The sequence below is a fragment of the Danio rerio genome, chromosome 20, assembly GCF_049306965.1.
Source record: "Danio rerio strain Tuebingen ecotype United States chromosome 20, GRCz12tu, whole genome shotgun sequence".
NCBI lineage: Eukaryota > Metazoa > Chordata > Actinopteri > Cypriniformes > Danionidae > Danio > Danio rerio.
The window spans coordinates 9978211-9990135 of record NC_133195.1 but is presented as its reverse complement, the minus strand read 5'-3'; the positions used below and the strand labels follow the sequence as shown (position 1 = coordinate 9990135).

The following is an 11925-nucleotide window of genomic DNA, read 5'->3' as shown; positions in this document are numbered from 1 at the left end:
AATGCCACTGGTTCAAGTCCAAGCTGGATTAGATGAACTAAAAATTGTCCGTAGTGTGTGTGGTTGTTTTCCCTCAGTGCTGGGCAACACCCACACACACTATGGCCACTATGGTTGTGGAAGAAAGGGCATCCGTATCACAAAACATACACCAGAGGGATTAGTGGTTCATTCCACTGCGGCAACCATTATTGAAGCAGGGAATAAGTTGTAGGACATTGAGTAATAAAATGTAAAGCCACTTTTTTAGCTTGGCAACTAAGGGCTCTATTTTAACAATCCATGTGCAAAGTGCAGTGCGTAGGGTGCAAATGCTTTCAGGGTGTGTCAGAATCCATTTTTGCTAATATAAGGATGGAAAAATCCACTTTGCGCCGTGGCGCATGATCTAAAAGGGTTGAGCTTATTTTCTAAATGAGTTATAGGTGTGTTTTGAGAATAAACCAATCAGAGTCTTATCTCCCATTTCCTTTAAGAGCCAGTTGCGTCGCGCCATAGCCCAATTGCTATTTACATGACGTAAAGTAAGTGGAAAAACTGAAGATTTCGGTTGCAAGAAAACAGTTAAACAGAGCATCTACAGCGAGAGATAAGGCCTCTCATAATCTACTTTCACTTTCGCTCTCGTGGATAGGGAAACTTTTACGCACAGACATCAATTGGCCTATAAATAACTAACTTAGTTATTTAAGCACACAGATTTGTTTTAAAACTATTTCTAAATTCAGTTCCAATTTTAAGCAAACAAATAAATTCACAATAATAACGTAGTGTGTTCAAAAAGCTTTGGTTTTTCATATTTATGTATGCTAGAAAACAATATGTTTTGTTATATATTTTAATCCTTTATATTTATATCCTATATATATTCTTATTATATCCTATATATATCCTTAATATTTTATTTCTTTTTCATATGTAAAGATATTTGCGTATTTCTCTACATCTTGTGCGTATTAAGCAGTGTGTAAGCGTGGCGCAAATCTGCGCTGGACTTTAGACTGGGTTTGTTTTGGTCTATTGAAAAATCTATTATAGTTTCTCAAAATTGCAATGCGCCAGCAATACACATCAGAACGCCTTCCTTTTTAGACCAGACTGCCTATGGGCGCACATATGAGCGCAAATGCCTTTGCTATTAAAACAACCTGGCACAACACCTCAAAACGACTCTTGCGCCAAGCTGAAACTAGCAAACAACTATTGCGTCGCGCCTTGCGCCACATTGCGCCGGGCGTATGATAGGGCCCTAAATGTGTTGCTTGGTTACTTTTAAAGAAATTAAATAAATTAAATTGAGAAAGTATGTGTTATATTATTATTATTAAGAACAAAAATATCTGCAAATATAATTTACGTTTTCAAACATTCTTTTTGTTTATTATTAGCAATTCAGTTATATATTAATATACACAATGAGTCTGACAGCAGCTAGTGCAAGGATGACGGTAAAACATGAACGCGGTTATAAATATATTAAAACGTGTTTGTTTGTCATAAAAATTCTTAATAATAACAAAAAATACAAATTTGTGGAATTCCTTACTTCTGGGTTCAGCAATGCTCCCGTACTGGCTAGTGCATTCTGGGAAATTTTCTTACCCCTTGTTTTCGAGTTTCTTTGTTTGAAGGGGTTGCCCTTAACCCTACACCTTCAAGCTAAATAAAATTGGGACACCCCTACCTTTTGGCGTGCACGCGCAAAACAAGGGGTAGGGGTAAGGGGAAGTTTGAGATCGACGTGAGCTCAATCTGCCCTTGCCCTGCGAAAGGGGGGAGCCCTGGGCCAGAAGATCCCTTGAGCTCAGGGCTCTCTCCATGGACAGCATGCCAAACAAGCTATGTATAAATCATGAGATAAGTGTGAACTCTTGAAACGTTAAAAATGGTTACATTAAATGTTAATTTCATTTAGTAAATAAAACTGAATTAATAATCATCATTTTTAAAAGCATCATGCAACTTTATACCTTACTGTGCAATTTTACATTTGCAACAGGATTTCACATCTAGCAAATGTAATTTTAGATGAATATCTTCAAATTAAAAGTTTAAATCTTGATTTTTTGTAACTGTTACTTGACTTTATATTTCAGGTATTAGTTAAAGGTATACCTCCCAATTAAAACTCTTTTTATTTTGTACTCAAATGTGAAAACAGGATACATATATGTATGATATATATATGTATATGTATATAATATATATATATATATATATATATATATATATATATATATATATATATATATATATATATATATCATTAAAAACTACAAAGTATTAAAAATTAAGGTTTCAGAAAAATTCTGAAAAGTGCAATGTATAATTTGTGTGCCACTAGGAGCCACCCAATAAGATTCTTTTCAAAAAGCAGGGAATGAATGCACAATGACTTCTTGGTACAGATGCTTACAGGAGGAATAATCCATAATGGTCGAGGCTGATTGTGACATGCTGGTGTCTCCCGTCTTCTCCTCAATTTTCTCCTCTGTCTTCTCGTCTGGTTTATCATCTAAATCCACAGACCTGTTCTCGTCTCCTTTCTCACACGTCCCGCCTTCAGAGTCTGACGTCTCCTCCTCCACACCACCGACCTGTCCACTGGAGCGAGAAAACCTGGAGAACAGGATACCGCCAATGCCTTTGCCTATACTAGCCGCTCCTGTGGACAAACACACACGTTTAAACAGTTAAAATTAGTCAAGTCTACCACGCGGGTCATTATTACTGCTGAATTGGTATGCTGTCCAAATTCTCTCAAGATTTTGGACATGTAAGATAATTTTATACCAGTATTTATAGGTTTATTAACTTTACTGGAGACTCCTATTTTAACACTCAAAAATGCTGATGACCCCTCTCCTTAAAAAAAAACAATCACCTAACACATACACACACACACAAACATAATAAATACAGATATGGAAAAGACCATTTTTTTAAAGAATAGGCCCTATTCACAAGACTGTAATGATGCTTTTAATGGTCATCAGAATTTTAAATCCTTGAAAGTTTTTTTTAATATATTGATATTTAAAAATATGTATGAACTTTATACATATTCATTTATGTATTATTTCATCTTTGCATCAAATTACAAAAAACTAATTACCTCTTGTTTAAAAGTTCAGGACACCCCGGAGAACTTTTTTTTTATATTAACAGATGTGTGTGTGTTGAGCATCAGTTAAGACAATGTTAGCACCTGTCAGCTTTAATTGTGGGGAAGACTGGATAATTTTGAGCTTTTGTCAGCTAATTTCAGCTTCCGGGTTTAAAATGATTTTTGGGGCGGGATCAAAATCGGCGACGTAGCGCAGAACTGCAAGTGCAATGATGACGCGTCGGTTTCTCATTATTATTCATAGCTGAGTTTCCTTATCCTATGAGAAGAGCCGGCTGCTTAATTATTCATGAGACCTGCCAGACCTGCCAGTGTCAAGCCCGAGCTGAGAGACATGGAAACCACGGCACACTATTTAGCCGTTCATGAAGGCTCATATGCATTTGTTTCCATCATCAACGGGGTTTGTTGCATGTTTTCCCCCGCAATCTTGTCAGGGCCGATCATACAGCAAAGCTGTGTGCGTGCTGCTAGAATTTTTGTCGGGAGAGCAGCACGAGAATTAGAGAATGGCGGACGCTGTGTTTTATCAGGAGTTCGTTCACATTCAGACACATCGCCGTGCTGCTGTGTTTGCCTAAATCCTACAGATTACCAGCAGGGTTAATGGTTAAAATAGATGGGTCAGGAGACCTGCTGCACTGAGTCTGCTGGATACGGGAATTGAGGGAGAAGTCATCATTTATAGTGTTTACATGAACACACATCTTTATAATGATATAAATTGTGGTTGTCTGTATATAAAATTACGAATAACAAATGTAGCAGGGCATTAAATCACTGTTCATTTCTTTGCATTTTAACTTTGTAAACTATAAACTCATGCGTCTCCTTTGTGTCTCAATTTGTGAGCTAAATGACAACAACAGTTATTCGCTCCCCTTCTCCCCTGCTGGCCACGCCCACTCCTGCCCGATGCTCGCGGAGATCCACGCCCATTAATCATGCATCTTTTGAAAAAATTCTTAAGTAGACTTTAACTGAAAGAGGGGGGTGTCATGGCCCTTTAAGGTGTTTGTAAGAGTGCATGGGTGGGACAGTATATTTGACGTTGTTCTCTCTTCTCTGCCGTTATCAGTCTCACACATTTGTCTTCCTTTTTCTGAAAGTCTTGATAACACCATTGCAGAGTTTTTACTCTATTATTTCAGCAAATAGGATTGTAAAAAAAATGTTTGTTGTACTCTCCCATTCACTGTGCTTTAAGTTTACCCAACTATGATGACTTCCGCAGCCGAGAAACCCTGAAAATGTTAAAAGGGATCCATTTCAACTAGTGTACAAAGATTGAAAAAATAATACAGATAAAGCTGAGTCCAAGGGTCATAGTTGTTTTGCATATTCCTAATAGTAAGCAGTCTTTTAAACTGTCTATATCAGGGCTGTCCAAACTCGGTCCTAGAGGGCCGGTGTCCTGCATAGTTTAGCTTCAACTTCCTCCAACACACCTGCCCGAAAGTTTCTAGTAAATTATCTAGTAAGAGCTTGATTAGCTGGTTCAGGTGTGTTTGATTAGGGTTGGAGCTAAACTCTACAGAACACAGGTCCTCCAGGACCGAGTTTGGACCCCTGGTCTATTTAAACATAAACAGGAATTACAGAATTATCAAAATTCCGATAATAAATCGTAGTTTTAATCATAATGGAAATTAGAAATTTTTATAGAAAATAGAAATTAAATATAATATAAATATAATTTTAATAGATTTTTTTGTAGAAAATTTACCATGGTTTACCTTGAAACTGGTATTCATGTCAACACTATTTACACACTGCAAGACTTTACTGCGTTACAATTACTTCACAATCAAACGCATGTTGCAATTATAAGTGAGATCAGAGTTTTTGTGTGAGACACGAAATGGTTCTCTGTTTTTGTACAGCTTGAACAAAACATTAGATAGGCATCAAACTTTCTTTGGGTTTTGATCCTTTTTCAAAACTGAAGGCATGTTTCCTGCTGTTGTGGTCTATAAGTTCCTGATGTTGTGGTCTATAAGTTCTTGATGTTGTGGTCTATAAGTTCTTGATGTTGTGGTCTATAAGTTCCTGATGTTGTGGTCTATAAGTTCCTGATGTTGTGGTCTATAAGTTCCCCTTCGGTTAGGGAACTTCAGTGCCATAAGTGGATGAAATCCACGATGGGAGGATTCGGATCAGAAGCCGCTTGTCTGGAGAGTATTGAACGGGCCAATGAATGAAATTATTTGGCAGCGTAAGCTTGCGCAGGTGTGCGGCATCTGCAATTATCTCAGCATATAAGCACACCTGAAGCCAGCAGACGCCATCCTTTTCGCTTCAGATCCTTTCTGAGTGAGTCGATGAGGGTTCCTCTTGCTGATCAGCACTTCAGAGCGAACGAGTGTGCCTCCCGGTCCAGAGTGGGTCTTCGCGGTGGCAGACGGTCGAGCTGGGTTTCTCCCTTGCCTGCGGTTCTTTGGGTCCGGTCCTCCAGAGCGGTGCGTATTGTTGCAAACTTTCCTAAAAGAGCAACACAGTCGTGCAGCACGTCCTTTTCAGGATGGCTCTCCGACTGTGCGTTTCTAGATGCGGGGGTTTCCTGGCTCCGGATGATGGACACAATCACTGCATTGCATGTTTGGGGGTCCAGCATGTTAATGCGGTGCTCGCGGGCGGTTCATGTCGTTATTGCGATGCCATGACCGTTGCACAGCTAAGATCGCGGCTAACTTTCGCAAGAGAGCGAGCCACCCCAGTTGCCTCCTGTTCTAAAAAAGCAGCGGGCGCTCGGGCAGATCTGAGGGTTTCAGCGGGAGATAATCCGCCGCCCACGGGCTCGCGGACCTCTCGCTCCTCACGGCGCTTCATCCAAGCTTCGGGTAGTGGGAGTGATCCGTCTAACCAGATGGTAGCTCTCACACTCGCTGACACCGGAGATCAGATGTCCTCCGCGGCATCGGAGGGTGGGCTTTCACTGTCCGACGAAGATCCGGACCCGCTCGCCCCCTCCGGGCAGGTGAGCGCTGTCAAATCGGATCCTGAAGCGGACATGTTAGCCGTGCTTTCCCGGGCTGCTTCGGCCGTGGGGTTGGAGATGGTTTATCCCCCAGCTCCACGGCCGGACCGACTAGATGGGTGCTACGTAGAGGACCAGAAGGCGAAGCCTTCGAAGCCTCTCGTCCCCTTCTTCCCGGAAGTGCACAGTAGGCTCACGCAGTCTTGGAGGGCACCTTTCTCTGCCCGTGCTGCGTGTGCCTCCGCCCTCACCGCCCTTGACGGCGGAGCTGCCAGGGGGTATGAGGCGATCCCGTCAGTGGAGCGCGCTATCGCGGTCAATCTTTGTCCGCGCGGCGCCTCTACGTGGCGGGGTTTGCCCCGCCTCCCGTCCAAAGCCTGTAGGTTGTCTGCCTCCCTCGGAGCCAGAGCTTATAAGGCTGCGGGTCAGGCTGCTTCTGCTTTGCACGCGATGGCCACCTACCAGCGCTACCAAGCGCAGGCGCTGGCCGAGCTGCACGAGGGCGGGTCCAACCCAAGCTTATTACATGAGCTGTGCACCGCGACCGACTATGCTCTTCGGACTACTAAGTCCGCCTCGTGTGCGCTGGGGAGGACGATGTCCACACTTGTGGTTCAGGAACGCCACCTCTGGCTAAACCTGGCCGATATGCGCGACGTTGACAAAGTCGCCCATATCCCAGGCTGGCCTGTTCGGCGACACCGTCGGTGAATTCACCCAGGAATTCAAGGCGGTGAAAGAGCAGTCGGATGCGATGGGCAATGTCATCTATCGGCGTGGCCGTAAGCCCGCTCCGCCCGCCGAGCCATCCACCTCCACTGTTCCTCGCCGAGGGCGCCCGCCAACGAGTGCTGCCCCGCCCCCGCCTGCGCCTCCGGCCAAGCGGGCGCGGCGTACACCTCGAAAGCAGGCAGCCCCTCCTGCCCAGGGTGCCGTTAAGTCCGGTAAACGGACCGCGAAGCGTCCCTGAGACAGGCCATCCGGAGAAGAGGAAACTTGCTCTTTCCCCGCTGGAGGGCGGGGCCCCGATAACAACGGTACTTTTCAGTGCCACCAAAACATCAGTAAAGAGCACTTTTTCCCTTCCCCGGATGTGACTGCACGAGTTTTGCCAGTCCGGGACGCGCTGCCTTCCGGCTCGCAGACTCTACGTGCTTCGCCAGTGGCTCACGAGCGCTGGGGGGACGGTCTCCCTTCCCTCAGCCCTCCAGCCCCCTCTCCGGAGTCAGGGTGCGGAGCCAGAGCGAATCGCTCTCCTCCAGCTCTTCCGCGGGACCCTCGTGCTTCCCGGATCAGCACACCCACTCCGCGCTGCCCCACCGCTGGTACGTCAGCGATTGTAGCGATGACTCCATTAGCGAGGGCTCTGCCTGCCTGGTTAGCGCGGGCCAGCCCCTCGCGGTGGCTCATACGCACAATCAGACTTGGTTACGCGATTCAGTTCGCGAAACGGCCCCCCAAGTTTACGGGCGTGTATTTCTCCAGGGTCAACCCCCTGTCCGCCCCTGTCTTGCGAGAGGAGATTGCTGCCCTCCTGGCGAAGGGTGCAATCGAGCCGGTTCCTCCAGCCGAGATGGAGAGTGGGTTTTACAGCCCATACTTCATCGTACCCAAAAAGAGCGGTGGGTCACGGCCAATCCTAGATCTGCGCGTTTTGAACCGCTGTCTGCACAGGCTGCCGTTCAGAATGCTCACGCAGAGGCGCATTCTCCAATGCGTTCGTCCTCAGGATTGGTTTGCAGCCATAGAACTGATGGACGCGTATTTCCATGTCTCCATTCTTCCACGCCACCGCCAATTTCTGCGGTTTGCGTTCAAGGGTCGAGCAGTACAAGGTCCTCCCCTTCGGGCTCTCTCTGTCTCCGCGGGTCTTCACCAAACTCGCGGAGGGTGCCCTAGCGCCCCTTCGGCTCGCGGGCATTCGCATACTCAATTATCTCAACGACTGGCTGATTTTAGCCCACTCGCAGGAGCAATTGATTATGCACAGGGACAAGGTGCTTCGGCATCTCCGCCAACTGGGGCTTCAGGTCAACCGAGAAAAGAGCAAACTCGCCCCCGTGCAGAGGATTTCTTTTCTCGGGATGGAGCTGGACTCGATCACCATGGTAGCGCACCTCTCCGAGGAACGCGCTCGCCTGTTGCTGAACTGTCTGAGGGAGCTCGACAGCAAACTAGTGGTCCCACTGAAGTTCTTTCAGAGGCTCCTGGGGCATATGGCATCCGCAGCCGCCGTCACGCTGCTCGGGTTGCTCCATATGAGACCACTTCAGCACTGGCTTCACGATCGGGTCCCCAGACGCGCATGGCAAGCGGGCACACACCGGGTCTCGGTTACTGCGCTGTGTCGCCGCGCCCTCAGCCCCGGTGTGCCTCTAGGACAGGCGTCCAGCCATGTTGTTGTTTCAACAGACGCTTCCAACACGGGTTGGGGGGCCGTGTGTCGCGGGCATGCGGCTGCGGGCCTGTGGATGGGTGCCCAGCTGCATTGGCATATCAATCGCCTAGAGCTGTTGGCAGTGTTCCTCGCTCTCCACCGCTTTTTACCGGTGCTGGAGCGGCAACACGTGCTGGTCAGGACGGACAGTATGGCGGCGGCGGCGTATATCAACCGCATGGGGGGTATGTGCTCTCGCCGCATGTCTCAGCTCGCCCGCCGTCTGCTCCTCTGGAGTCACCCGCGGCTGAAATCGCTGCGCGCCATTCACGTTCCAGGCACGCTCAATCGTGCAGCAGATGCGCTCTCACGACAGCTGTTACGCCCTGGAGAATGGAGACTCCACCCCGAGTCTGTTCAGCTGATATGGGCGCGATTCGGGGAGGCCCAGATCGATCTGTTTGCTTCCCCCGAGAACGCTCACTGCCAGTTGTTTTTTTCCCTGACTGAGGGCTCTCTCGGCACGGATGCACTGGCCCACAGCTGGCCTCGGGGCATGCGCAAGTATGCGTTTCCCCCAGTGAGCCTGCTCGCGCAGTTTCTGTGCAAGGTCAGGGAGGACGAGGAACAGGTTCTGCTAGTTGCGCCCCTTTGGCCCAACCGGACCTGGATATCAGAGCTCTCACTCCTCGCGACGGCCCTCCCCTGGCGGATCCCTTTGAGAGAGGACCTACTCTCTCAGGGACACGGCACCATCTGGCACCCTCGCCCCGATCTTTGGAACCTCCACGTGTGGTCCCTAGACGCGAGGAAGACTTAGGTAACCTACCGACTGCGGTGGTTAATACCATCACTCAGGCTAGAGCCCCCTCCACGAGGCGCGCCTACGCCCTGAAGTGGAGTCTATTCACTGAATGGTGCGTCTCTCGCAGAGAAGACCCCCAAAATTGCCAGATTAGTGTTGTGCTCTCTTTCCTTCAAGAGAAGTTGGACAGCAGGCTGTCGCCCTCCACTCTCAAGGTTTACGTGGCCGCCATCTCCGCTTATCATAGCGCGGTAGCTGGCGGCACCGTGGGAAAGCATAACCTGGTCATCCAGTTCCTTAGGGGTGCTAGGCGAATTAATCCATCTCGCCCCCCTCTCATGCCCTCTTGGGATCTCGCCCTCGTTCTCACGAGTCTGCGATCCGATCCCTTTGAGCCACTCGAATCAGTATCTCTAAGATTTCTGTCCCTGAAGACAGCTCTGCTGGTTGCGTTGGCCTCCATCAAGAGGGTCAGGGACCTGGAGGCATTTTCGGTCAGTGACTCGTGCCTGGAATTTGGGCCGGATTACTCTCACGTCATCCTGAGACCCCGCCCCGGTTATGTGCCCAAGGTTCCTACCACCCCCTTTAGAGATCAGGTAGTGAACCTGCAAGCGCTGCCCCCGGAGGAGGCAGACCCAGCCCTTTCTTTACTTTGTCCAGTTCGCGCTCTGCGCATTTATGTGGACCGTACTCAGAATTTTAGATCATCTGAGCAGCTCTTTGTCTGTTATGGCGGTCGGCAGCAGGGAAGTGCCGTATCGAAACAAAGATTATCCCACTGGATTGTGGATGCCATTTCACTCGCTTATTCGAGTCGAGGTCAGCCGTGTCCCCCGGGAGTACGTGCACACTCCACTCGGAGCATTGCATCCTCTTGGGCGCGTGCACGCGGCGCCTCTCTAACAGACATCTGTAGAGCTGCGGGCTGGGCGACACCCAACACATTTGCAAGGTTTTACAATCTGGAGCCGGTTTCCTCAAGGGTATTAGGTAACCCTTTGGTGATTGAGGAGACAACTCGGTAGGGTGTTGAAACACGCTTGCTGCGCCATTCTCCCTAACACGGAGGTACGTGCGCCTTTTTATCTGTCAGTAAAGTTCCCCGTCAGGTGAGCCCTGCAGATTCCTCCGTGGCCCCCAGCACTGACTCAGCGGAGGAGTCACTTGCTGGCCCACTACGTTGTAGGTCTGCCCGCTGGTCAGCCCACGTTTTGGGTATAGGTGCCTGCTATGCGTGATCCCCACTAGGCGATCCCATATGCTCATTCCGCCACGGTTAAGTCCCTCCCCGGGCGGACCCGTGTCTTCCCTCTCCACTAACCACGCTTTTGCTATGAGTACTCCCCCTTTTTAGGGCTAGTCCATATGTAAATTCTGCCATCTATCTCCCCCTTGGGTAACGGATGGCCTCCGCAGCGTCCTCCCTATCGGGATTGCACGCTTCCCAACGTACTGTCGTATTTCCTAGAATTATCTAGATGCTCACGACTTCCCAAAAAATATATCTAAATCCGTAAAACTTCTGTTGAAGTAGGATAAATTAGGGCCAGGGACACGTTGGAGGACCGCGCCCCCCATGATGTGGGTGCGTCATGCTTGCTTGACTATCTCCTCATCGGGGGTGTTGGTAAGGTGCAGTCATTATGGCGCTTTCCATACTTCTCCCATCGTGGATTTCATCCACTTATGGCACTGAAGTTCCCCAACCGAAGGGGAACGTTCGAGGTTACAGAAGTAACCCTTCGTTCCCCGAGGAGGGGAACGGAAGTGCCATACTCCGTCGCTATAATGACTGTCCCTTAGCTGTTTGAAAGTCTCTTCAGCTTAAAAGGATGGCGTCTGCTGGCTTCAGGTGTGCTTATATGCTGAGATAATTGCAGATGCCGCACACCTGCGCAAGCTTACGCTGCCAATTAATTTCATTCATTGGCCCGTTCAATACTCTCCAGACAAGGGGCTTCTGATCCGAATCCTCCCATCGTGGATTTCATCCACTTATGGCACTTCCTTTCCCCTCCTCGGGGAACGTTCCTGATGTTGTGGTCTATAAGTTCCTGATGTTGTGGTCTATAAGTTCTTGATGTTGTGGTCTATAAGTTCCTGATGTTGTGGTCTATAAGTTCTTGATGTTGTGGTCTATAAGTTCCTGATGTTGTGGTCTATACGTTCTTGATGTTGTGGTCTATAAGTTCCTGATGTTGTGGTCTATAAGTTCCTGATGTTGTGGTCTATAAGTTCCTGATGTTGTGGTCTATAAGTTCCTGATGTTGTGGTCTATAAGTTCCTGATGTTGCTGTCTGTAACTATAACCCTGTTGTCCCATGTCTTACTTTTCTAACTTTTTCTTTGGCTGTAGTGGGTCATCACTGGTGTGTTTTTGAGTCACAACTCATTTCACATTGCATGATTTTGAATCATTAACACATCCAGATAATTTTTTACAGGCTAAATATCTGACAGCCTTTGGCAATTCTTGTTGAGTATGTCTTTGATTATTCATTGTGTGACAGTTGCTTGTGTGAGTAAACACCAGTTTGCATCCGTTTTCAGGCATTTGATGGCAATTTTACAAAACCTGTCACTAGACTAACAACACAACATGCATGCAAATTTCTACATTTACATTATATATATAA

General features: G+C 47.8%; 2 protein-coding genes across 3 annotated transcripts in view; one reads left to right on the top strand and one right to left on the bottom strand.

Annotated features, from left to right (window-relative positions):
• Nucleotides 1-11925, top strand: part of cgrrf1 (cell growth regulator with ring finger domain 1) — a 49052-nt gene that overhangs the window by 2313 nt on the left and 34814 nt on the right. The window lies entirely within an intron of this gene.
• Nucleotides 1-11925, bottom strand: part of ddhd1b (DDHD domain containing 1b) — a 41040-nt gene that overhangs the window by 310 nt on the left and 28805 nt on the right. Inside the window, exon 12 of the mRNA NM_001030246.1 lies at nt 2417-2665. Within this exon, the coding sequence (NP_001025417.1) occupies nt 2417-2665 (249 nt within the window). The remainder of the gene's footprint in view (nt 1-2416; nt 2666-11925) is intronic.